The sequence below is a fragment of the Grampus griseus genome (genome assembly GCF_964374135.1).
Source record: "Grampus griseus genome assembly, chromosome: 1".
Taxonomy (NCBI): Eukaryota; Metazoa; Chordata; class Mammalia; order Artiodactyla; family Delphinidae; genus Grampus; species Grampus griseus.
In genome coordinates, this window is record NC_139017.1 from 164816802 (window position 1) to 164841197 (window position 24396).

General features: G+C 40.3%; 2 protein-coding genes across 8 annotated transcripts; one reads left to right on the plus strand and one right to left on the minus strand.

Moving 5' to 3' along the window:
- The first annotated feature begins 962 nt into the window (after positions 1-962).
- Positions 963-13615, plus strand: SRSF10 (serine and arginine rich splicing factor 10). Of its 6 annotated transcripts, XM_082656110.1 has the most exons (7): positions 963-1130; positions 2584-2688; positions 6253-6356; positions 8352-8514; positions 8728-8781; positions 8912-9013; positions 12320-13615. In XM_082656110.1, exons 1-7 carry the CDS (start codon positions 1066-1068, stop codon positions 12378-12380), a joined length of 654 nt encoding a protein of 217 aa, XP_082512236.1. In that variant the 5' UTR covers positions 963-1065; the 3' UTR covers positions 12381-13615. The 6 variants fall into 6 exon arrangements, with proteins under 6 accessions (XP_082512236.1, XP_082512238.1, XP_082512239.1 ...); XM_082656112.1 differs by lacking the exon at positions 8912-9013; XM_082656113.1 differs by lacking the exon at positions 8912-9013 and having other exon boundaries at positions 8731-8781.
- Positions 13616-15947: 2332 nt separating this feature from the next.
- On the minus strand, positions 15948-22699 carry PNRC2 (proline rich nuclear receptor coactivator 2). 2 transcript variants are annotated; one of them, XM_082672006.1, is made up of 3 exons: positions 22614-22699; positions 18329-18534; positions 15948-18030 (listed from the first exon to the last, which is right to left on the minus strand). In XM_082672006.1, the coding sequence occupies exon 3, from the start codon at positions 18010-18012 to the stop codon at positions 17593-17595; it is 420 nt and encodes a 139-aa protein (XP_082528132.1). In that variant the 5' UTR covers positions 18013-18030; positions 18329-18534; positions 22614-22699; the 3' UTR covers positions 15948-17592. The 2 variants fall into 2 exon arrangements, with proteins under 2 accessions (XP_082528132.1, XP_082528131.1); XM_082672005.1 differs by lacking the exon at positions 22614-22699 and adding an exon at positions 19428-19590.
- Between the last annotated feature and the right edge of the window lie 1697 nt (positions 22700-24396).

A 24396-nucleotide genomic window follows, 5' to 3' on the forward strand; every position in this document is an offset into this window, starting at 1 on the left:
TTAATAAACCAAGTGTCCAAAGCATCTTGGAAAATATAAACGTAGAAAAACAATGTCTCTCCTAAAGAGCACAACAGATTATCAAATCAATTGCTATGGATGCGGATTGATGCAAAAATAATGCTTTTTTGTCGTTTTGTAAAATAAAAGTTAATTTAAACAGTTCTTGAGCCCCTGCTATCTGCTTGGCAATGTGCTACATGCCAGAAGCATTCTAATAGATGGAGAAACACTGCAATACATGAACAATGCACACTCAGGAAGCCGTTAGCAACAAAGACAGCGTAGATGACAATGGAGACTAAGATGTGAGGTTTGCGTCCCATTTTGGTAGGGAACAGCCTTTAATGGGGAGAAAACCCCGTGGATGGGTGAAGGAAACAACCAAGAAAGGTGTACGCGAGGGGCGACCTGGGCAAAGGCGCTCAGGGAGTGAGTCCACCGCGTGCAGAAAGCACTGGGGAGGCAGGCCTATCTCTGCAAGGACACACACCTCCTTCCCTTTCACACTAATACGAGAGGCCGTAAATTCTTCTCTTGCCGATGTGAGATCTGATAAAAGCCAGGTTATAACATGGACCAGACAGGGGAAAGCCTGTCCCTCCGGATTATAATATTTAAAACTCAGTATAGTTTGTAAAAACTGTACAGTGTGGTGTACAGGTTAAAACATCTGCTTCCTGACTTGCGGGGGGGCGGTCAGGAGGGGAGAACGCGGTGCACGGGAGAAAAGGGCGGCAAAATAAAGCACTTAAGAAAGAAAGAGCGGGCTAGCGGGAGAAGGGGAGGCAGCTCAAGAAGCCAATGAATGAGATCTAGGCTGCAGCACGTACTCCCGCCGCCCGCATGCGCAGGCGCACGCCGCGTGATCTCGCGGGAAAGAACCATTGCAGGTCCCGGCGTTGCACTCAGGTAGGAGGTGGGGGGAGGCGGGAGTGAACTCTCGCGAGAAGAGGCGGTTGCTGTAGCGGAGCTCTCTGGCTGTGTGTCTCGAGGATCTGGCGCCGGAGCTGCGGACGGTTTGCTGAGCCCGTTAGTGTCCTTGGTGAGACCCACGCCGCCGTCATGTCCCGGTACCTGCGTCCCCCCAACACGTCTCTCTTCGTAAGAAACGTGGCGGACGATACCAGGTATGTACAGGGGAGGCACTCCGGGCCCAAGAGGGGAGGCCGCGGGCGCTCTGAGAGGACCGGTGTGGCGGCGGCGGCGCGCTGGGCCTGCGCCGGGGGAGGGGAAGGGGTGAAGATGGCGGGTCCCGCGCCGGCTTTCTGGCCCGAACTAGGCCGCGCAGCCGGCATAACCGCCGCGTGGGAGCGAGGGCGGCGCCGCTGGTCCTCCCGGGCAGCCGCGGGAGAGCGGGCCGCGTGGCGGCGTTTCGGTCCCCTCCCCCTCCGCAGATGGGGGCCCCTTCCTTCCCGCTTCCTCTCCGGGCGTTCAGCCTCTGCCTCCACCGAACATCAGCTCCCCCCATTGATTTGAAGTTCACGTTCTTTGGGGTGCACGCCCCCTTGGCCCAGAATTTTTTTTTTTCTAGTTAAAAAAAAACTTCTCTGCAGTAAAATAACGGATCGGGGGAGGGGAGTGTGGCGAAGCATTTGTTACCCTTTTTGTTGTGTTTTATTTGCGATTTTTTTTTTTTTTGGTGTTGTAGATGTTTGGATAAAGGGAATGTTGAGATTAAAGATATAAAATTCTTCCACTTAAATGGTACGAACTAGTTCTTCCCATTTCCGGGAAATACTGGCCACCCTTTGAAAACGGAGGTTTAGGAAGCCTCTACCATTAGGACGTTGATAGCTAAATTGGATTAACCTGGACCGTCCCTTTGTTCTCGCCAGTTCCCTTAATTGCTTGGAGTTGCCGTCAGACTTTTTTGAAGAGATCTTATCACAAGATGAGATTTACTGTTTAACAAATAATCACTCTACACACACAAATCAAAAAAAAATTAGGTAGCCTCGTATGATTTATATTTTTCTGTCTTTAAGTAGGGCAAGTAAGCAATAGTACTTACTGTAGCGTCTAGGAAACTTTCCCCTTTATGTCATATTGACATTTATTGAGGAATTATATATATTTGTGACTTTTATTTTTCAAACCGTATCTACCATTAAGTGTGTAACCCTGTCGCTAAAATTTGGAGGTAAAATAAGTGCTTTGTATTTTTCAGAATACTAGAGTTGCTTTGATACTGTTTAAAAAAAAACATAGCAGTAGTTAAGTACAACTTAATGCTACTATACTATTTATGAAAAATGAAGGCTGTGGATAAAAGCAATAGAGATAAGTTGTAGTCAAGTTTCCTTAAATGTCTTTTCCTGTTGTTAAGGTTTTATTATAAACTGCGTTATTATCTTTCAGAATCTTGCATTCTGGCTTTTCTTTTTCAAAAAGACATTGTTGTATATTCTTACCGTTGGCTCTTGATGTTGAGATTTAGAAAGCTTGTTTGTTTCAGGTCACCCAGGAACATAGCACAGTCTCTTTCATTAATTGAGATATTACGGAAAGAAACCTATTTCTTACAAAGTAACTTTTAAAGGAGTGGACTTAAAAATTTGGCCTCTTTTTATGATGTTTTAGGTCTGAAGATTTACGACGCGAATTCGGTCGTTATGGTCCTATAGTTGATGTGTATGTTCCACTTGATTTCTACACTCGCCGTCCAAGAGGATTTGCATATGTTCAATATCCTTTCTTCAGATGGCTGATTAGTGAGGGGTGTTGAAGTTTGAAATTCAAGTTTTTGTAAGAGGTAACATCTAAAAAGTAGTTGTTTTTTTTTTGTTTTCTAATAAATGTTTTGTCTTCAATTTTTTCTAAGTTAATTCTGACTCACACATTGCTCTTACTATTTCTTAAAGTTGATCCAAAAACAGTAAAATATTTAAATTCCCATTCATGCTGCTGAAACTCAAATCAGTGATTATGTGATTTAAATCTGAATACACTCTGGTTGCTACCACCTTTAATGTAACTCAAAAGTTAATATGTTCTTGTGCTTAGCAATTAAAGTTTGGTATTCTTGTTTGTTAACTTGAATCACTTGATCAAAAACAAATTGTATAACAATGAGGTAAACTTCTTTAATATTGTCCCCTAATTTGCTGTCCTCTGTTGTTACCTCAGAGAATGTAAAGCTGTACAGTTATGGCGACCCCAAAGAGAAAGCATGAAAGAACCTTTAGAGTAGAGTTCAACACTTAAGGCAAGTAGACAAGCCAAAGACCTCTTAAGGATCAGGCTTGAAGAGAAGGGAGAGTTTGGGAAAAGAAAATATAAAGAAAAGCTGGAAGAAGGACAAGCCTAATGGGAGACAAAGCCTCGCTTTATCTACAAAAGGGGGAAAAGGTTGTTTTTCAAAGTTAAAGATAAAGCCATCTGTCATATTTGGCCAAGCATCTCATGACAAGTCCTTCTGACAAGCACTTAAAGAGTTAAAGGTCAAGATGAAGTTGAATGATGGCCAAGATTAAAGGAGTCATACCTGATGTATCCTACAGAATAACTATTTTCCTTTTTTTTTTTTCTCCTCATGTTTTGTAAGCAGTTAATTTTCAAAATTATTCTGGTTTGGTCTAGTGACAAAACCTGTAACTTGATTTACATGGGCCTTTTTGATGTTGTGATGTGGTCTTGTATAAATGCACTCTCTCTTAGCTTGTGAAGTTAAAGTGTACCAGGATGTAATGTTGTTAAGCTTAAACTCAGCATATTTCTGTTTTGGACCAAGTGGTCCGGTGCCATAGCGTAGCAGGCAGTGCTCTTTGGAGTAGCATGAAGTTCTGGAGTCAGGCCGACTCCATAGAGCCATGCTTAGAGGCCACACAGGTGCATGCACTGGGGACTACTTAGAAATGGCTCTGGTGGTTTTCTAAGGTCAGATCCACTAGAGATACTGTCTGTTTATAGATTTTTTAAAAGGGCTGTTAGGGGCATGCACATAGTCCTAACATCTGAAACTTAGCTCTGTGAAACCTGCTGGCCCTGACTGCTTTAGCACATGTGATCAGTTGGCCCAGAATGGGTTGCAGAAGGCCTTATCTTTGGTATGGGTACGTAATCAGGATCTATGGGAAATTGTTCCTTGGCCCAGAGTTTCAGGTGACATTACTTCCTTCAGTGAGATCATCTCCTTGTGGCAACAAAGGTTTGGGCTGTGGACTTCAGGCTAGGAAAAATTCTTACTGCTTAAATTCAGTGGATCTCTTGAAACTTAAAAGAGTTCTAATGAGACTTAGGCGAAATGCCAGAAGCTGCTACTCCTGCAGGCCCAGTGATCAAGGACAGTTGTGGGAATTGGTTGCAAAGCTCTGTTACATACAGAGAGGATAAGAGGTATATCTGGCTTGGTTTAAAAAAAAAAAAAAAGTAATGGTACATTCTGGCTTACAATGTGTTGGCCTGATTTTACCTGGTTTGGGGGTGGCCTGGGAACCAGGATCAGCAGTTTGAAGAGTATGTGATACTTGAGCCAGGAAAGAGTTAACCAAAGGAGTCTCAAGGTGAATTATAGCTATTTTTATACACAAAGTCTGTCTGTGGTCTTCAAGTAGTTAAAAAGAAATAGGTATCAGGATTTCGCAAAGACCCTGAGTACAGATTTCTCCGTAACTGGCATCAGAATGATATTTGACTGTCCCTGCTGTGGTCCTCTTTTCTATCTGACCCCATTCCCAGCTAGCTTTCTCTTAACAGGTCTGGTAGAACCTTGCCATGGTTCATCCAATCCCGGATTCTGTTTTTGAGGGTAGCCCCAGAGGATGATAGGCTCTCATAAATAATTTTTATACTTCTTGGTCTGAATCCTTTAAGAAGTTATTCTGTCTCTCAAAGTATCAAAGTAGTATACCCTTTAAATGAACTTGTTCTTTTCAGTTATTTTAGAGCCCAACTGCATTAACCTGGAGGGGTGGTTGATTATAGCGTTCAAGGTTCTAAACTCCCCGTCAACCTTTTTCTTTTCATGATGAAAACTTCGTGATTTAGGACTTGAGAAAAGCTCTCGTTCACTACACATAATAGCCTCAGAGAGAGAGAACTGGGACCCTGTTGTGTTCTTTAAGTCCTTCCAGAACAAAAAATAGGAAATCTAGTGAGGCAGACCTTTTAGTCTCTGGAGTAAAAGAATATTAATATCAGTCTTGAAGAGAGTATATCGCTTCAGGGATTTTTTTAATCAGCACTCAAGATCTGCACTCCTCTCAAATTTAAGAAATAGAAATGGACAAGTTAGAATAGTGAATTTTAGTACAGAATGAAAATCCACAGCCAAACCTAGCCTAGCTCCCCTTCAGAAGCTTTTATATCAAACACTGCTCTGAATATGTGCTTGGCTTCTGTTAGAATGGTGGTTTTAGGAAAGGAACTAAATTTGGTCAGAATAACTTTGTTTGGGGAGAACAAGGCAACAGCCTCTCAGATCAAAAATGGGTACCAGCGGTTCCTGCTTTAGGCTTATAAATACTATCTTGAAATTTCTCAAATTGAAAACCAGTCCCAAACGCACTTCACTTCGGGAAGCTTTATGTTCGGTGTCATGGTTAGGGCTTTCCAGTCCAGGAATCTTTAGAAATGGTCTGTTATTTCTTGGCAGCATGCTTTTATGGTCTGTGCATGGATATAATATGTCTTAAGTATTGCTTGACACTCTCTTGATATCTACAAGTGGCTGGTGTACCAGTCTTCCCAGTAAGGTATAATAAGGAAGACAGCTAAGTGAAATAATAATGTTAGATATGTCTGAGAAAAATAGGAAGATTAATTTGAGGTTGATGCTTTCGTTTCTTGTAAGGTATATTCCGCTTGCTTACACAAGAACTATTGGCATTTTCTTTTTTTCATTTGAAACAAAAATAGAAAAACAGTTTTGGTTTTATTTTAAGCAATTTTTGCTTTAGCATACAAAATAAAATTGACATTTGTTTTTCTTTTTTGTCTTGTTTTGTAAAATTCTTAAAACTCAGGAAAATCTTCTGATGGGATTACTTGGTAGTTCAGCTGTAACAGGCCTTATTTCAGTAATAACTTCATAATATGTATTCATAAGTGTTTTCAAACTCATGCCTTACGGAGTCACAAGTGCTTTAATACTCTAAAGTGTTTATAGCTGAATCAACCAACCAGTTAGTGGGGTCTGGTTGATTTTCTAGAATAATATCGAGAGATTGTGAATTGTTCCAGACTTACCAACTGAACTTTCATTCATTATCAAAGTTTGCAAAACTTCCCAAGCCCCTTAACATTTAGCACATTTGAGGATGTTCGTGATGCAGAAGATGCTTTACATAATTTGGACAGAAAATGGATTTGTGGACGCCAAATTGAAATACAGTTTGCACAGGGGGATCGAAAGAGTAAGTACCTTTATGCCTATATGTAAAATGCATCATTTCTTTTTTTTTCTGTATATATATATATATTTTTTTACTTGGATTATAATTGCTTTACAAAGGTGTGTTGGTTTCTGCTGTATAACAGAGTGAATCAGCTATGTGTATGCATCTATCCCCTCCCTCTTGGGCCTCCCCCACCACCACCACCCCCATCCTACCCATCTAGGTCATCACAGAGCATTGAGCTGAGCTACCTGTGCTATACCACAGGTTCCCACTAGAGATGTGGATGGACCTAGAGTCTGTCATACAGAGTAAAGTAAGTCAGAAAGAGAAACACATGTATGTGGAACCTAGAAAAATTGTACAGATGAACCTGTTTGCAGGGCAGGAATAGAGATGCAAACGTAGAGAATGGACGTGTGGACACAAGAGGGGAAAGGGTGGAGGGTGGGATGAATTGGGAGGTTAGGTTTGACATAAATACAGATTTTTTAATTTTATTTTTTAATTTTATTTTTTCAGCCGATTTATTTATTTTTGGCTGCTTTGGGTCTTTGTTGCTGCGCGTGGGCTTTCTCTAGTTGCGGTGAGCAGGGGCTACTCTTTGTTGCAGTGCGTGGGTTTCTCATTGCGGTGGCTTCTCTTGCGGAGCACGGGCTCTGGGCACACCGGCTTCAGTAGTTGTGGCACGCGGAAATACATCATATTTATACAAATTGTTCTGAGAGTGCTTCTTGGAAGTATTGTGCAATATGTCTCTCTGTTCAAAACCCAGAAAGATAGTTTTTGGGAAGATAGAGTATCTTGAATACTTTGCAGAATTTCAGGGTAGACAAACGACTTAGAATGCAGCGATCAGAATGCCTGAGATATGTTTGGACTCTTTAAGAAGGTAGATCAGTACCATCAGCTGTGGCATGTTTAATATACTAAGAGTGGAATTGAAAAGAATAAACTTTGGAAAGTTTTGGTTCTCTTGAGCCATTTCCCTTCTGCATAAAGATCATCAAGGTGTAATTGGGTAATTATGTAGGTGCCTGGCTGTAGAAATGAACAGATAGACTGGGAAAGACTATATAGATTAAATTTAGAAAAGATTTTCTATTAGTACTTGGTTTTTATTAATAATGCAGGCATACACCAGGTGTTGGCTGCATGCTAATGAGGCATAAGTACAGGCTTTGGGGTCAGATACACCTGGGTTTGAATTCTGGCTCAACTGTTATGTTTCCTTAGGCAAGATATTAAAAGATAGAGATTAAAATAACTGCTGGAAGAAAAAAAAAGCTGCTAAAGAGAGAGGGAGTACTTAGGTAGACACAAGCTGTTGGTGGTGATTCTCTAGTTCTTGGGTTGAATGATAGGTTCCTGGGTAGTCAGTGTTATTTATACATTCATACACATATGCATAAAGTATCTGCTTCATAGGATTGAATGAGATAACATAAGGATTGAGGACTGTCCGGGGTGTGGGTATGTCTAAGGCATTCGACAAGTGTTAGTTTTCTTCTGCTTTTCTTTGTCACGGTTTCTCAGAACTGTATGACTATATATTATTGCGTTTTGACACTACATATCATTCGTAGGCCACCATTAAGTATTTTGTTATTGTTAATTTTGTTCCTACTGAATGGAAACCATGGTAGGATAATTCCAAATTAGCATATGGTTCAAAAGTCATTTGTATTTTAATTTGGAATTTTAAAAATACTTTCATGGTATATTTTCCTAATGTCCAAGTAGTTGGCATATTTTTGGACAACAAACTAGATGTGAGAGGTCTTTGAAAAAACAAAATAGTTGGGGAGATATTTGAGGGTATCATTTTTAACATAAAACAGTCTTCTGATAGACTTGCTTGAAAGTAAATACCTTTTCCAAGATTAACATTCACAAGTAGCCACAGATTTGGAAACATAAAGGAAGGAGATGCAGGAATTTTTCCTATAATTTGGAGGCTTAAATACTACGTTTTTAATGTTTGTAAATATTTCTGTTCTATGTATTTCATAGCTCCAAATCAGATGAAAGCCAAGGAAGGGAGGAATGTGTATAGTTCTTCACGCTATGATGACTATGACAGATACAGACGTTCTAGAAGCCGAAGTTATGAAAGAAGGAGATCAAGAAGTCGTTCCTTTGATTACAACTATAGAAGATCTTATAGCCCTAGAAAGTAAGTGATGTGTACCACAGAAAAGATTTAGTTTGTTGGCCTTTAATTTTTTAAAATCTTCTTGTATACTTTTAATTATGTATATTGTATGCTTCATTGAGACTAAAAATATTTTTAGTGCTTTATTTTAAAAGTTTTATGGTTCATTTTTTTTAATTAGAAACCTGTAAATAGACATGTGTCACTGTTTGCTTTTTCTGATGTACTTTTTAGCAGTAGACCGACTGGAAGACCACGGCGTAGCAGAAGCCATTCCGACAATGATAGGTAAATAACTTTGCTTTGAAAAAGACTATACATATCAATTTCAGAGTGAACTTTTGCTCTAAAAATAACAAATTTGATTAATATAGAATCTAATTTTTACTCTAATTGTATCTCTCCTCTGTTTTGAAAGATTCAAACACCGAAATCGATCTTTTTCAAGATCTAAATCCAATTCAAGATCACGGTCCAAGTCCCAGCCCAAGAAAGAAATGAAGGCTAAATCACGTTCTAGGTCTGCATCTCACACCAAAACTAGAGGCACCTCTAAAACAGATTCCAAAACACATTATAAGTCTGGCTCAAGATATGAAAAGGAATCAAGGAAAAAAGAACCACCTAGATCCAAATCTCAGTCAAGATCACAGTCTAGGTCTAGGTCAAAATCTAGATCAAGGTCTTGGACTAGTCCTAAGTCCAGTGGCCACTGATAGTATAAACCATGATATTTTTAGGCATGTATCATTCATTTACTCTCATAGTTTGGTTTACTTAAATTATCAGGAATACAATGTTGCAATGATGCTTAAAAAAACACTTGTCAGTTTTCCCTGTACCAGGCAATGGTTATTATTAAAATGATATGCTGTTGAGAAGCCACTCTTAAGAGTCCAGTTTGTTTAATGTTATGGGCAGCTACCAATTTGTGGTGTCTCTGTATATTTTTGTAAAGATTCTCATTTTTTAATGCTTGAGGTATTGGTGAAAAGATGTTGGTTGACCATAATTTGCAACATTGTCTTATTAAAAATAAACTTTCATATCCATATTTGGTAGAACTGTTAACCTAGAAATGTAGCTTGCTAATCAGGTAGAATGATACAAAAGTGAAGTTGTAGCCACCGTACAACACTGACCCGACTAGACACATTTAGGTTCAGGGTGGACCTTTTTGTCTTGTCAAGGTGTCGAGACCCACGATGATAATTTATGGCACAGTGTGGAATAGTTCTTTTGTTAACCCCACTGTCTCGGGGAATGACGCCAACTGGGTTAAGTAGCATTTTCAGGGAGATGGCGTTTTTGATTGAAACACGGAGCCTTCACTTTTCTGGTTTCTGTGAAGATTTGGAACCATACAAACATCGGAAAAACCCACCTTAAAATTTGGGCAGGTTGATGATGGCAGAAATAATTTTAAGGGGAAAAGAATGCTCTTATGCAGTTACTCTAAACTTTAAGGAGCATTGTTGACCATAATATTGCTTAGTTTTCTCACTGCTGTTAAAAGCAAGTAAAGTGTTTTCAAAGTAGGTTTTGTTTGTGTGTGCGCATAGTGTAAAAGGACTGAATTTTGATACTTAAAGCACTTGGTGTGTGCATTTGTATCAAAATTTGCCCATATCTTTATGAAGGAGGCTTGTTCTTCACGCCTCAGTTTATTTAATGTGAGGCAAGTAAAAAGACAACACTCCCATTCTACGTGATTCTGTGGTGCCATGAGATTTTAAATAATTCTGGAAAAAACTAATTTTAAGGAAGTCACATCTCTTGAGGTTTTGCCTGATTATCCATGTAGTACCTGATGAAAATAATACCCTAACTCTTTATAATTTCTAACATCTCTCTGCGAGACCATTTGGGGGCAATAAAAAGTGACTTGACGTGTCCAATCTCATTTCAGAATAAAAGCTGGCATCCTTAAAATTTTTAGATTGCTTGCTTACAGGCATAATAAGTAAGAAATATTTTAGGGAAACCATTCCTTTTAGAGGATTACTTTTTTCAATTTTGGTTTTAGTAATCTAGGCCTTGCCTGTAAAGAACAAAAGGTGGTTTTTAAATACTGTTTGTGGAATGTGTTTAAAGGATTGATTCTAGAACCTTTGTATATTTGATAGTATTTCTAACTTTCATTTCTTTACTGTTTGCAGTTAATGTTCATGTTCTGCTATGCAATCATTTATATGCACGTTTCTTTAATTTTTTTAGATTTTCCTGGATGTATAGTTTAAACAACAAAAAGTCTATTTAAAACTGTAGCAGTAGTTTGCAGTTCTAGCAAAGAGGAAAGTTGTGGGGTTAAACTTTGTATTTTCTTTCTTATAGAAGCTTCTAAAAAGGTATTTTTATATGTTCTTTTTAACAAATATTGTGTACAACCTTTAAAACATCAATGTTTGGATCAAAACAAGACCCAGCTTATTTTCTGCTTGCTGTAAATTAAGCAAACATGCTATAATAAAAACAAAATGAAGGAAATAATGATTAACTGGAATTATTATAGTTTTGAATGAGATTATACAATAACAACGGATTTAGGAATATTTTAAATCAGTGTTGCACTAGGCACAGGTTTTACTTTGGAAATGATAGAACCTGCCAGAAAGGTACATCTTTTACGTAGTACTTAAAAATTCCTTATGTAATGTCAGAGTTGTTTCATTATTGCTTATTAAACCCCTTGGGTTAAATAACAGAGGTTATTGGTAGTGTTAAGATACGCATTAAAATGAAATTTGAGTTAGCTAATTTTAAGTTTATATTTTCATTATTAGATGGACCAATAATTCTACTCTTCCCCATCCTAAACAAGATGGATTGGGCCTTATGTTTATGGCGTGATTTGAAATATTTTTGCATTGAATGTTCGTGAGCACTTAATATTAAGTGATAATCACTGTGGGGAACTGGTTTAGGTGTTTTGTGGTTTGAGTTCAAGCTGCTTTATAATGACAAGTATAGCTGATATTTATTGAGTATTTATGATGTGCCAGACACTGTTCTGAAAGCTTTATGTGTTAACTCATTTACTCATCACGAGACCCTATGAGAAAGATACTTTTATTTTCTCGTGTAACAGATGATAAGGAAATGGAGGCACAAAGAAAAAGCAGTAAAAGGCAGATCCAGGATTTGAGCTCAGCCGGATCCTTAGATGTTTTTTTTTTTAAATGGACTGTAATTAGAGTAGATTGGGGAAATAGCCCGTTTAATTTTTCTGTCTGTATAGAATTAGAAGTAGTGGTTTCGTTTTTATTTTTTACTTGTGTCACTTATTTTTAGACTCATGCTGTTTTCTTGAGAACCTTATATGTTACTTCTAAAGTGACATACCTAAATAACATAGCTTCAAAGGGACTATTTTATAGTTGAACCCATGATAGATAGGATCCTACTGATACTTAAGGATCCTTATACAGGGCTTTAATATTGGGTTACATAGTTGAGTTCCATAATTATTGAGTATCTACTGTGTGTCTGGCACGGCTCAGTATTGGAGTAGAACATATCAAGACTCAAGTGAGAGCTGACACTTCACCTCTCTTTTTGCTTAAGATCTCTGCATTTTTTTTTTTTTTTTGAAGCCAAGTAAGCAAGAAGAATAATGACAGATAATGCTTCAGTGAGAAAGGAAAGGTGCTACATAGAGTATGAGCTGTTAAGTTACAACCCAGGGAAAAGACCTGGGAACTATTATACTATTCTCTTGAAAATTTGGCCCTGTAAGCTGCTACATCCAGTTCAACTAACAAAATCCTGTATACCACAGAGAAGAATAAAGAAAACCAAACTGACAAACATCCTTCTTTTATTTAAGACCAAACTGCAGCTGGAATACCCAGTACAGTTCTGCTTACTACACTTCAAGAAAGATCTGAGAAAGCGGAAAAAGAACCAAAGAAGGGCAGTTCAAGCGACCAAAGGGTGGGTGGAAGGTGCTGCAGTATGAATACTGTACGAATATTTTGACTCTGGTCTGAAAAGATAAAAGAATGTTATCGAAACTACATGGAATAATTGAAGTCCCTTCAAGTTTGAAAGTAAGCCTTTTAGGACAAATAAAAGGAAATTCAACTTTGTACTTGTGGAAACTAATCCCTAAATCTGAATAGGTTTATATTGATTCATGGGTAACAGGTCCATGTTAAATTGGAAACTAGGATGTTTGAATATCAAGGAAGACAGCCATAGTCTCTTACAGTGCCTCTATTGGTCTGTCTCAAACTGAATTGGGTGAGAAAAGGTATGGTCCAATATAAACTTGCTTATCTCTTAAAGTCAGTTCTGTTTTTGCTATTGGCAAATCTTGCCTTTGTTTATTCCAGTGCCAGTGTTTTCTGCTTAATGGTTTGCTTTGTTGGCATCTGAGTTTCCTTACTTGTATGCCACATGCGGTTTACATCTTCCTTAAACACTCTCCCACATAAATTCCAATTATACTTGACATCCAGCTAAGAGGGTCCATCTCTTCTCACCTCTTTCCTAGTCAGTATATTCAGCAAACATTTACTGAGCCCTTACTGTGGGCAAAAATTGTACTGGGTAATTGGGGAGAAAAATAGATAAAATTCACTTATTCAATAAATGTCTACTGAGCACAATCTAGTGAATCATTACAGTGTGGCCTCACTGTTTTGTTTGAGGTGTATTATTCATAACTATTTTACACCATTTATATCCTATGTAATTATAAAACCCAATATACTATCAAATATAAGTAATTTTGTGGTTATTTGCCATTTAAAAGTATCCAGTATTTGTTTTCATCCCATTAATACAAATAATGAAAAAATGATGTTTTAATCTGTAATAAACTGATTTATTGTGCAGTGACTGTAATATACTAGAGTTATATATAATTGTTAACTCTGCCTCCTCAAACACGTTAGGAAACAATCCCCAAAAATATTTAACTTTGCATCAGATGTAAAGGAGACTCTGGGTGCTATAATTAGATTATTTTGAGGCAGATAGCTGTTATTCCCAACTGATTTAGTATGTTCTGTAATTGAGAAAATGTTCACCAAATATACTTTCTAGCGATTTACATGTACATTTTATAGGGGACATGTTCTGTGTATAGTGAATAAATAACTTTTATAGTATCACAAAATGTTTTGGATTCCTTAGTTCCTTATTAGGATATGAAGTTTATCTATACATTGATTTCATCACTTGCATATTTGGTTTTTGTCTTTATTTCTGCCACATTTAAAACTTTGTGTAAAGTTACTCATCTAAAAATACAGACGTGTTTAAGCCTTTAATTTATAAAGATTTTGAAAATATAGCAGAATATACCTAAGGGAGATATGAAACGGAGGTATTTTTACCCGTTTTAATTTTTCAAACTTGCCCGAGATCACACAGCAAGTAAGTGGCAGATACTAGATAAGTGTCCAAGGTTTTTCATTTGGTTCTTTTTTTTTCTTTTTTACAAATGGGGAAATTTTATAACAATACAATTAATATAATGGAATCTAGAGTTCACTTAGAGGGAAGATTTAATAGATTTATGAAAATTATTTAATTACAAAAAGTATTTGTAACCTTCTTGGATGGAAAAGGGGTTAAATGTAATCTAAGATCTCAACAGCTGTTGACTCACTTTCCAGCCTGGCTTTCCAAATTTCAATCTCGTGTTGCATTTTGACCATATTCCTGTTTACAAAATCCTGAGATAATTTTGAAGGGGAGGCTGTGACAGGAATAAAATAAGTGTTCAACTAGGCGGTCTATCAGAGCTTTTAGGAGTCCCAGGAGTGAATTGTCCTGATGAAAGAAGTCAGCAACCTTTCCATCTTCAACTACTGACATCTATAAGACATAGCTAGCTGCTATGGAAAAGGATCTTTTTTGGGGGGGTTTCCCTTTGTCCCTTCCTCCAGCAGTGTCAGTTATGTTTATTGTGTTGCTTCTATGTATTCCTAACAGTTGTTTCACCCTTATGTTAAAGATGGGGGATTCCTTTTTTATTTGGAGTACAAAGCAAGGCATGTAAATTCATTTTGTTGATAATTGACAGAGTAGTTTGTAAAGAAGTAAAAGGCCTTTGTGTCGTTTGTTGTAGAGCACATCTCTGAATGCTAGATAATTAAATAAACTGGTCTAGGATCCAAAAAATCTTGGATTTTTTTTTTTTTTTAGGTTTAGTTCTGCCTGACAGATTTGTGGCTCAGTAGGCTTTCCTCATTTGTGTAAGAGGTTTGAGATGTACTCTATCCCACTTGGCTTACGAAGTAATTGCCTATGAGACAATTAAACACTAGAAAACTAGTGTTTTCCTTCAGTTATTTTCCACCTTGTGCTTCTGGGATGAAGAGAATTTACCAGAACTGAAGTGTAAAGATAGGTTATGGGCTCAAGATTCCATTGTACTATATACGCTGCCATCAAAAAGGTATGACAAGTTTAAATTGTAACACTGACAAGGCTCATGCTGTGGCTGACTGCAGCCCTACAGGGTAGATGAGCTCTAACAACTTTTTAGTTCTTACAAGTACGATTTGAGAAATTCATGTCAACCATACTTCCTGTACGCTAACCATAACTTTATTAGTACCTTTCTAAGGTATGAGATATAAAATACGATTATTAACTTTTTAAGTTAACCGTAGCTATTAAAAATTTTTGTAGTTAAAGCCAATGTGCTCTTAATTCTCTGAACACTTTTACCACTGGAGTCAGTCCCAAACCAGAAATCTAGTATATACTGTATTTACATGTATACATCAAAACCTAACATAAAGATGCTTGGGATGAAAATTGTTGAATCGAGCGGGATTCCAGTGCAGTACTGCAAAGAACTGGGCAATTCTTGCCACTGTTAATAGAAATTACACTGGGAATAAACAGGAAAAAAAGACTCATTATTTCTGCCAAATCAATTTCTTCCGACAGTTTGCATGAGAAAATACAACCTGGCTCTGGGATTCACTGCTTGCTTAGTGTAGAAATTAAAAGATTTTTCTTGAACTAGTTTGAGTTATCCTATCATTTGGAACGTATTTTAGAAAGCCAGTTTAGTTCTTGGGTCTTTTCTCTCCTCCAAGGTCCCCTTGTGAAAATTGTTTATAGAAAAAAAAAATTTGCAGAATTTCTCAAATTGACAAGAACTCTTGTGTTTACCGAAGTCATCTTAAAATGTAGAAGAGGGAGACAGGCGATTACACCTGCTTTACTCAATTTGGTATGAGATGAATTCAGAAGCTTTATGTAAATTTCCAAAGTAATATTCTGTGGCCTTTTACTGTTAGCCCTGCTGGGAGGAGAAAGCCACAGTTGCTTTTTTAACTGTATAGCTGCTAATCCAAATGTCTATTATCAGTTAGCAAATTGGTTGCCTCTTAAAACCAACGGTCCTACTGTTATTTCAGTAGGATTAATTATGTGCATTCTAAGAATATTACATGGTCGTAACAATTTTTTATACAATAAAAAGAAGACACGGGAAAAAGCAATTTTATTTTTTAATTTCATGCTTCAAATTCCTGTATGTACATTAAGTACTATTATATAAACTTGTCTTTTATCATTATTTGATATGGGCAATATTATCTCACCTGAATTTGGAGAAATACAACTTACCCATTCTGCTTAAAAGTATCAAAAAAGCTGCCAAATGAGAGAAGAGGGCACCTACACTCATTCTAAATAGACCCCCCCCACACACACTTTCCTTTTAATTTACTACTGAGTTGGCTGTTATAATTAGCGCTTATCTTTAAGATAAGCAAAACATGTTATCATGGTATTAGGCAAGAAATTGCATCTTTTGCAATGAGTGGTCCCCTGGGTTGTACCTGTTGACCAAAAAAAAACCCACTGGCATTGTACACTATACTCATAGGTTACACAAATTGTTAAAAGCCAAAATTAATCTTTTAAGGTAAGAGGAACCCCTTAATAGTTAATCTTTGGGCTTAAGAAATTAAAATAATCCCATACTGCATTTCACATCTCTCAAAAATAGGAAGTGTTTTAGCAGCTTAAAACCTACCTTTTCAGTTATATAAAACTTCTTACACTAGGATTTACTTTGAAATATAGTTTACAGCAAGATCAATTATAGTATACATACAGTGGCACTTTAGCACAAGGGCAAACTTTAAAAACAAGGTTTTTTTGGACCTTTAAAATTAGGCCATAGTATAAAAAGAGTCCATGTCTTACATTCAGCAAATTCATACTAAAATATTCTATTTTTGTAGGATAAACGCCAACAAAACTTTACATATGCTACAAGTTTATTACATGTATTTACATGGCTCTTTCCTAGATATGTAAAACTTTCACATTATATAGCTCCCAACTTTAAACAAGCTTTGCAGGGATGATTTGAAGCCAGATCACTGTAAGAATAGCTTGTGCAGTGCCATAATACTAAAATGTATTCTGAAAGCTACTCGGTGAACACCGAATACTATCTCTATATAAAATGGTTTCGGTGCATTTGTTGGCAGACACCTATCCACTGCATGTCAGTTACAGGGACAATGGGGTATACTGTTTCATTCTAAATAGCCCCTAGTGCCCTTTCCGCATTCCCCACCATACAGTTCACTAAAATACAACTATACTCTAAAAAAAATTCACATTTTCTTTTGGCAGTGCATCAGATTGTTGGCATATTACTGGTTTAGGACATTAAACTTTCAAATATTCAGCTAGTTTTCAACCCCTGTATGTCTTAACTGGATGCTTACAATCACATTTGCCAGCTCTCAACAAGTCACTCTGCTGATCCGTGAATGATAATCTTAAATTACTATTTTCCCCCAACAGGCAATAGAAAAAGTTGATTCCTTTACCATTCCCCAAATCTAAACTTGACTGGTTTCACTTGAATGGTTACTCAATTGAGAACACTTAGTATTGATATGAAGTACAATTATCAATAATTTAGTTATTTTAACTTGCACTGATTCTACCATCACAGTGCACATAACACACAAAACAGTTAAGTCTGATTATATTTTCTACATTAATTAAAAGTTTTACAGATTAAATTCCCTAGTGAATTTGGTCTGAGACAATTGCCAATTATCCTTAAATATGACTAAATTTAAACACATAATACTTTATCTCATTTTACACCTGTACTTTAAGTAACGTTTTAAGTTGAAATGTCATTATTTCTTTATCAGAAGGATTAAAGGAAACAGGAACCCAGTGGCTTGGTGGTTTAGGAAGAACACTTGGTGATGGCGGCTCACTAAATTTGGCTCCAGCATAGTTCTGATTAGTCTGAGACTTAAAAAGTAAGGTGGGACTTGATAAGCTAGAGTTCCAGTTTTGATTATTTGGAAAATTTTTGTTCTTCCCCCCACTTTGCATGGCCTGCCATGCAGCTGCTGATGAATTATAAGTATGTCCTCTTTCCTTTTTCTTATGAACAATCTTCATCTGGGAATTCTGATCCTTGGTCTTCTGTCTACTAAGCTGTTGTTGGTTCTTACTAACATTTCTAGACTGAGGGGCTGGAATGTTATACCTCTCTCCACCACCCATCTTCAGCTTCTTTGTCACCTGTAAGTGAATGTAAACAGAATATTGAGTAGAATTCCACTTCAAATAGTTCAAAACTTTAAGAAACTTCAGTAGCTCCAATTTGTAACTCCAGAAATCTTGGGCAAGACCCAAATATGTGCTATTCGGCTGCTTCAACTTCACTATACTGTTCACACTTCATTACATGCACTTTATTATACCTTCCTAAGAACAGTGAGCTTATCCACAATTCTGAATAATCCTCTATTTAAAAATAAAAACAGTTTAGGATGAGTCCATCATAAAATGCCCCATTACAACGGGAAGGTTTTGATACCTTTCAGTCTGCTTTTCAGATTGCAGGATTTCCACCACCTGTCCTCTTCCTTGCTGCCACGCCCAGGATAATAGATGTTGCTTTCTGATAGATCCTTTCCTTTGTCTCAATACAGAAGTTTTCATGGGCCGATCTGCTGAGTTCAGCCTAGGAGCTGAGGCCAACATCTGAGTCTCCTCAGCACACAAGTTTGAGAGAAGTCTTAGCTAGAAAAGCAAATATTTCATTATTTCAATTCAAAAACACAGGAGAAAGTGATCCTTTATATTTACTACATAAATAGTGACTACTTCCTGAACTAAAAGGCAGAAAATAAAGTCTCTAAAGATGGCTTTGACCTTGTAACTGTCATCATTTAAATACCCTCGAGATCCAGGAAACCCCGAGGAATCTGGGGAGCGGTGTCCGCCAAATCCCGCAACAAGTTGCATCTTTTTCCTAGGAACCTTTCAGATTCTCACACGGATTTTGTGACCAAAATGTTAAACCATGGAAGCATTAACTTTTACAGCCATGCCAAGAAATGGGCTTAAAATCTTTCCTAAAGACCATGTTTTGAAAGTCCCACAGAATTTCCCAGTCTTTGGACACATCACATATCTGTTTTCACAAAACCTCCTCTCCCAACGTGTCTACGTCATGCAGCTCTTCCTTTGGATACGAACTCTTGACTCCTCCCCGTCTTAAAATAAGTTTCACAAGCCGTAACAAGCGAAGTCAGTTCTTAAATACAAAAAAATGCCTTCCTATCGTGAACATTAAACATTCGAGATTTCATTTGATATTCCAAGAAACCAAGTTACCGAACAAATAAGAAGCCCTCTTCTTTTCGAAAAGGTGAGCGGCCCTTCCAGACTATGTTAACAGCCCTAAAGAAATTAGTTCCCGGATCGTGAGTCATTCGCAACGCGAGCCCGGAAAGTTCGGTTCTGCCGACGGCGCTGGGCTTCCGAGCGGCTCAGCGTTCCTCGAGCCCGGCCCGGGAACCCGCTCCCCCGGGCCGCTAGCGCCCGCCCGGCCTCGGATCTCGCCTCCTTCCCCCAACAATGGGGAGCGCGGCCGCCAACATGGCCGCACCCGCCGCGCCGCCGCCACTCACCGACTTCGAACCCGGGACTACGGCGGCGGCGGCTCCTGCTCGGCGTCGAAGCCCCCTCCCCTTCCAGGGAGCGACGAGGCACGGAACGAGCGAAGCCCACGAGCACCGATGAGACAGCTGCAGGCCACCTCAGCGTCCCGACCGACCTTCCCCTTCTGCCTCTACCGACAAAATGGAGGCGGCGGTGAGCGCTAGAGCGGGGCCGGGGGGCGCGGCGGCCAATCAAAACACGCCTTTGCGCGGCCCGGCCAATGATACGTGGCCCGCCGCCTGTTGCTGAGGCCCGACGGGGCCGGGGGAGGGGAGGTGGTTGCGGCCGAGGGTTTGAAATCCTCCCCGAGAAGAGCATGTCGGGAACAACCGCCGCGGCACCGGCTGCCGTTCCTCCGCCGGCTACCGGGTGACACCGGCCTCTCCCGGAGGTGCCCGCCCGGCCTCGCCCGGCACTTACAGAACACGGCCAACGCAACCCCCTCGTGGCGACTCCGGGGCCCGAGGCCGGCGCGCCGGGGAAGGGGCGTCAGCCGCACGCCCGGGCAGCGGCTTTCACCCGGGCTGCCCGGCTCGCGGGGCCCGCGGCCCTTGGAACCCGATGGTTCCCCGCCGTGGGGAGTCAGCTAAGGGGCTTTGAGTTCCCGAGTTAAGTTCACCGAGTCGTGTACTCGATCTCTTACTGATGGAAGGTACTCCAGCAAGTTGATTTCTGAAGCTGGCCCCTGGCCACTTAGTCCTGACACTCCTGTCACTCTGTTCCCCGGCCACGGGGACTTCTTTGCAGCTCTCCAGCTTGCGGTTCCTCTGCGGTTCCCTCTTGTCCTCCCTGCCCGCAGCCTCGAAATTCTTGAGTAGTTGCCTCCCTTGTGAAGGCGTTTCCGACACAGGTGCGGATCAAGTTAATCAGTTCCTCTTTTGTGTTCCACTGGCCCTGAACTTCAGTCACACGGTGTGGCGGCTACGTGTCTGCCCCCCCCCCCCCCACACACACACCTCTTTCTCCGAGCGCAGAGCACACTGTAAGCGCACAAGAAAAATCTGCTGCGAGAATGGGGCTCCCTTATTCCCCTTTCTGCCCAGTTTGTAAGTGAAAGCGGGGAGAAAAGGTAGAGTTCAGTTGATTATGCGACCAAGGTGCAGGGAAGAGGAAAAGGGCAACTTCTTTGGAGTAAATGGATAGCAACCCAGAGTTTGTGTTTTAAAGAACACCAATTTCTATGAACGTGTACGCATTTTTGTTACAGGATTTATATGTACTTTTTATAAGTCCCACATAATTCGTTTTTTAATCTTCAGTTTTTCTGCTACCATCATCCCCCACCCCTATGTTCTTGTAGCCATGGACCTTAATTAAGTTTCTTAAGAAAACCAACTTAAAAGAGGAGTTTGTTAATCAAATTAGTTTGGTAAAATGTGTAGAATAGAAAAGATATTTTGAGCATATGGGTCTTTCAGCTGCTAATCATTATAGTCAAGTAAGATGTACATAGTAAGCGACCTTACTGAACGTGTAATCTATTTCCTAAAAATTCAAGAGGCTAGACATCCAACCAGATTACAGCCAGGCTGTATTTAATGGATTCAAGACTTTGACGTAAGAAAAGACCCTTACAATATATTTTTTAATATAGTGATTTGTAAAATGAACAGTCTGGTTTCAGTCCGAGCACTTCTCTTTTCTAATTCTTTTTTATTATCATCATCCAAATATCTTTCACATTCATCCCTCCTATACTCCTATCTCACCCTCCTTTCTACCCTCACGGATCTGATTGTGTTACTTTAAAACAACAACAACGACAAACACTGCATTGGCCCCAAATTGTATTACAAAATTAAATCACCCTCCGGATCTTACCTGTATAAACATACGGGTAATGTATTGGATGCTTGCAAACACACACACGGTGTACTGTATTGGATACTTACTCTGCCTCCCTCTGCCCTGTGCTAAATTGTTTTGCTTACATCATTTCATTTAATTTTCACAAATTGTGGAGTAGGTGCTATTTTGATCTCCACTGTACAGATCCAAACTCTGAGGCCAGTTTAAAGCTGAAAGCCACACACTAAAGTTCCAGAGCCCACCCTGTGTTCCCTGCAGCATCCGTGTCACCCCTGTGTCCTCCCCAGGGCCCCAAATGTGCTTTGCCCAGAGCAGACACTGACTGGCTGCTGACTGGGGTGCTGGGGAAGCTTGGGCAGGGTGAAGCCTCCATCTTGCCGTCTGGCTGAGCCAGCTTCTCTGCCAGAAGGTCAGAGTCAGGCTGCCCGCCAAAGACTGCCGTTAAAGCCTTTACCATGTCCCAGACTCCCAGGAGCCTCCCAATATAGCTCCAGCCTCATCCTTCATTAATATTTACCAAGTGCCCACAACAGCTCAGAACTGGAGAGCAGGAGTTAAAAATCACATCCTTTTCAGGACATCTGATACAGCCTCTGCCTGTCCCAGGCTGGGCTTTAAAGTCGGTTCCACCAACATGATCCAATTAGTGATTCTCAGATCAAATAGGAAAATGTTGATATAAACAAACAGCTCTCAGGATGTCGATCAGCCACCAATACTGGGCACCAAATGCATAATAAATACGTGTGTTTAATACCAAGCATTTATTTAACAAAGATTTACCTGGTGCCTTCTTTGAGGCAGGCACTCCGCCAAGCCCTGGGAAAACAGCAGTGAATGAGGCTCCATCGCAGCCCTAAACATCTGAGAAAGCTTTTCCCTTTACCACTTTTCCGAGAGGGAAGCTGGTGTCTGAGGAGATTCATTTCCTCAGTTCTTCCCCAGAGAGTCAAGGACAGGCAGTGCCAACTGTATGCAAACACAAAAATCAACCTGCTAACACTGCGAAGGAGTACAGGTTCCAGACCTTGGGCTCAGACCCTGTAGAATGGAAGGTAAAAGGAGAGGATTTCCACCCTCGCTGAAATCCTTTCCCCCGAGAATCTGTTTTGCATTATGTATCTGTGGGAGCTAAAAATCAACATTACCCACCTAATCTGTAAGTAGAAGTGAGGCAAAAGACATTTCTGAAAGTCCAGCTTTGGAGAACTGGCAAGTTGCAGGCGGATGCTTATTCAATTTAGATCCCACGAGGGGGAGAGCAAGTGAGACAAACACCCGAGTTTGCCAAATATTTGGAACAAGTCTCTAGTTGAACTGACTGGCTTACAGGCTGGATCACTTACCCCGCCACGGTGTCTATCTCAAAACAAGCCGGTTTGGTTCTGTTTCTTCCTCAAGCTCATCTATGAATTCAGAGGACAGCTTTGAAGTCTTGCAGGTCTGTCAGCTGATGGCTTATTTCATTTAGGGCAAGCAAGTTCTTGGCATCTGCCAAGAGGAAAGTGGACGGACAACCTGCCTGATGTTTTGATGTGCGTTAGGACTCTTATCTTGTTGCCAAACTGGTATCAAAACACGCGCACAGTGGTTTTGTTTCCTGGGGAAGCAGCTGCTGCACGCTCCCCCGTTGCTCACACATTCCAGAGCGGTTGCAAATCAGTCCTCAGCCATTACAGCCATTTCGGTCTAATTACTAAATGGGGCACAGGAAGTCAATGTGAAACTCCCACACTTCCTCTGACTCTGACCCAGCGATTCTCAATCTTCAGTATCTTTAAAGGGTTCTGCTGCCTGGACCCCCAGCCCAGGATCAGAATCTTTGAGGATGGGTGCTTGGGTGTTCCAGTTCCAGCTGAAGGCTGGCAGAATATGCCACTCCTAAATATGCCACTTTGGCATAATGATTATTTTGAGCTAAAGGCACTTGGAAAACAGCAGGTGCAGGAAGGGTGCTCTGACCCTCCTCCCCTTTTCTTCCTGAAAGCAGGAGAAAACGCCCTTGTGAAAGATGCCCTTCCTGGGCTTCCCTGGTGGTGCAGTGGTTAAGAATCCACCTGCCAATGCAGGGGACACAGGTTCAGTCCCTGGTCTGGGAAGATCCCACATGCCGTGGAGCAACTAAGCCCGTGGGCCACAACTACTGAGCCTGAGCTCTAGAGCCTGCGAGCCACAACTACTGGAGCCCACGCGCCTAGAGCCCGTGCTCCACAGCAAGAGAAGCCACCGCAATGAGAAGCCCGCGCACTGCAACGAAGAGTAGCCCCCGCTCACCGCAACTAGAGAAAGCCCACGTGCAGCAACAAAGACCCAACACAGCCAGAAAAAAAAAAAAAAAAAAAAAAGATACCCTTCCTATACCAAGAGGAAAGAAATGTTCTTATCACCAGAGACGGGTGGCGGGGGCTGGGGAGGGTGTCAAGGCCAAGAGAATTCTGTGCAAACAGACCTTGTCAGAGTAAGTCTGGAACGAAGCAGACCCCTGTGGGCCACCCCCCACCCCTCCCCAAGTATTGATACAAAGGCCCATTCACATCTCCTGCCTCTTGTTTATGGAAAAGCTGAAGTCTCCCAGGCCTCCCTGAGTCACAAAAGAGCAGGCTCAAGCAGCTAATGATTAGGACAACAGAGTCACAGACTCAGTGTCTGATGCACCTTCCTGAGTTGTTTTACAGGTACTGAAACTGCCACCAGAGGGCAAAAGCTAACTGCATGATGACCAGTTAGCTCCATCTTGAGCAGTACTGAAACTATGGCTAGCACAGCTGCAAGAACTGGCCTTAAGAGAATGGGATTAACACTACTGCTCATAATAATCCATATCTTTGTGGGCATCAAAATAATTGTAGCTTGTTCTGCCCATATATGTAAAGGGGCGAGACAACTGTCATCAGGGAGATGCTACATACCCGTGTCGACATCTTCCACTCTAAGGATACAGTGTGCTATGTCAGCATGAAGAAGTTACAGAAGACGGACTTTCACCCATGATCCCATAGAGAGGGAACGATGTTCTGACAAGCGGGGATTTGTGAGCAGCTTTTGGCAGAAAAAAAGCTCTTTGCAGGAAAGAGCTCTCTGCAGGAGAGAGCTGTTTATCTTTACACTAATCTTAAACCAGGCATCCCC

Coding starts and splice junctions, on each gene's coding strand:
- SRSF10 (XM_082656108.1), top strand. CDS start 1,066: ATGTCCCGGTACCTGCGTCCCCCCAACACGTCTCTCTTCGTAAGAAAC. Junction 2,689..6,252: donor AGAGGATTTGCATATGTTCA/ATATCCTTTCTT, acceptor AACATTTAGCAC/ATTTGAGGATGTTCGTGATG. Junction 8,782..8,911: donor AGCCATTCCGACAATGATAG/GTAAATAACTTT, acceptor CTGTTTTGAAAG/ATTCAAACACCGAAATCGAT.
- PNRC2 (XM_082672006.1), bottom strand. CDS start 18,012: ATGGGTGGTGGAGAGAGGTATAACATTCCAGCCCCTCAGTCTAGAAAT.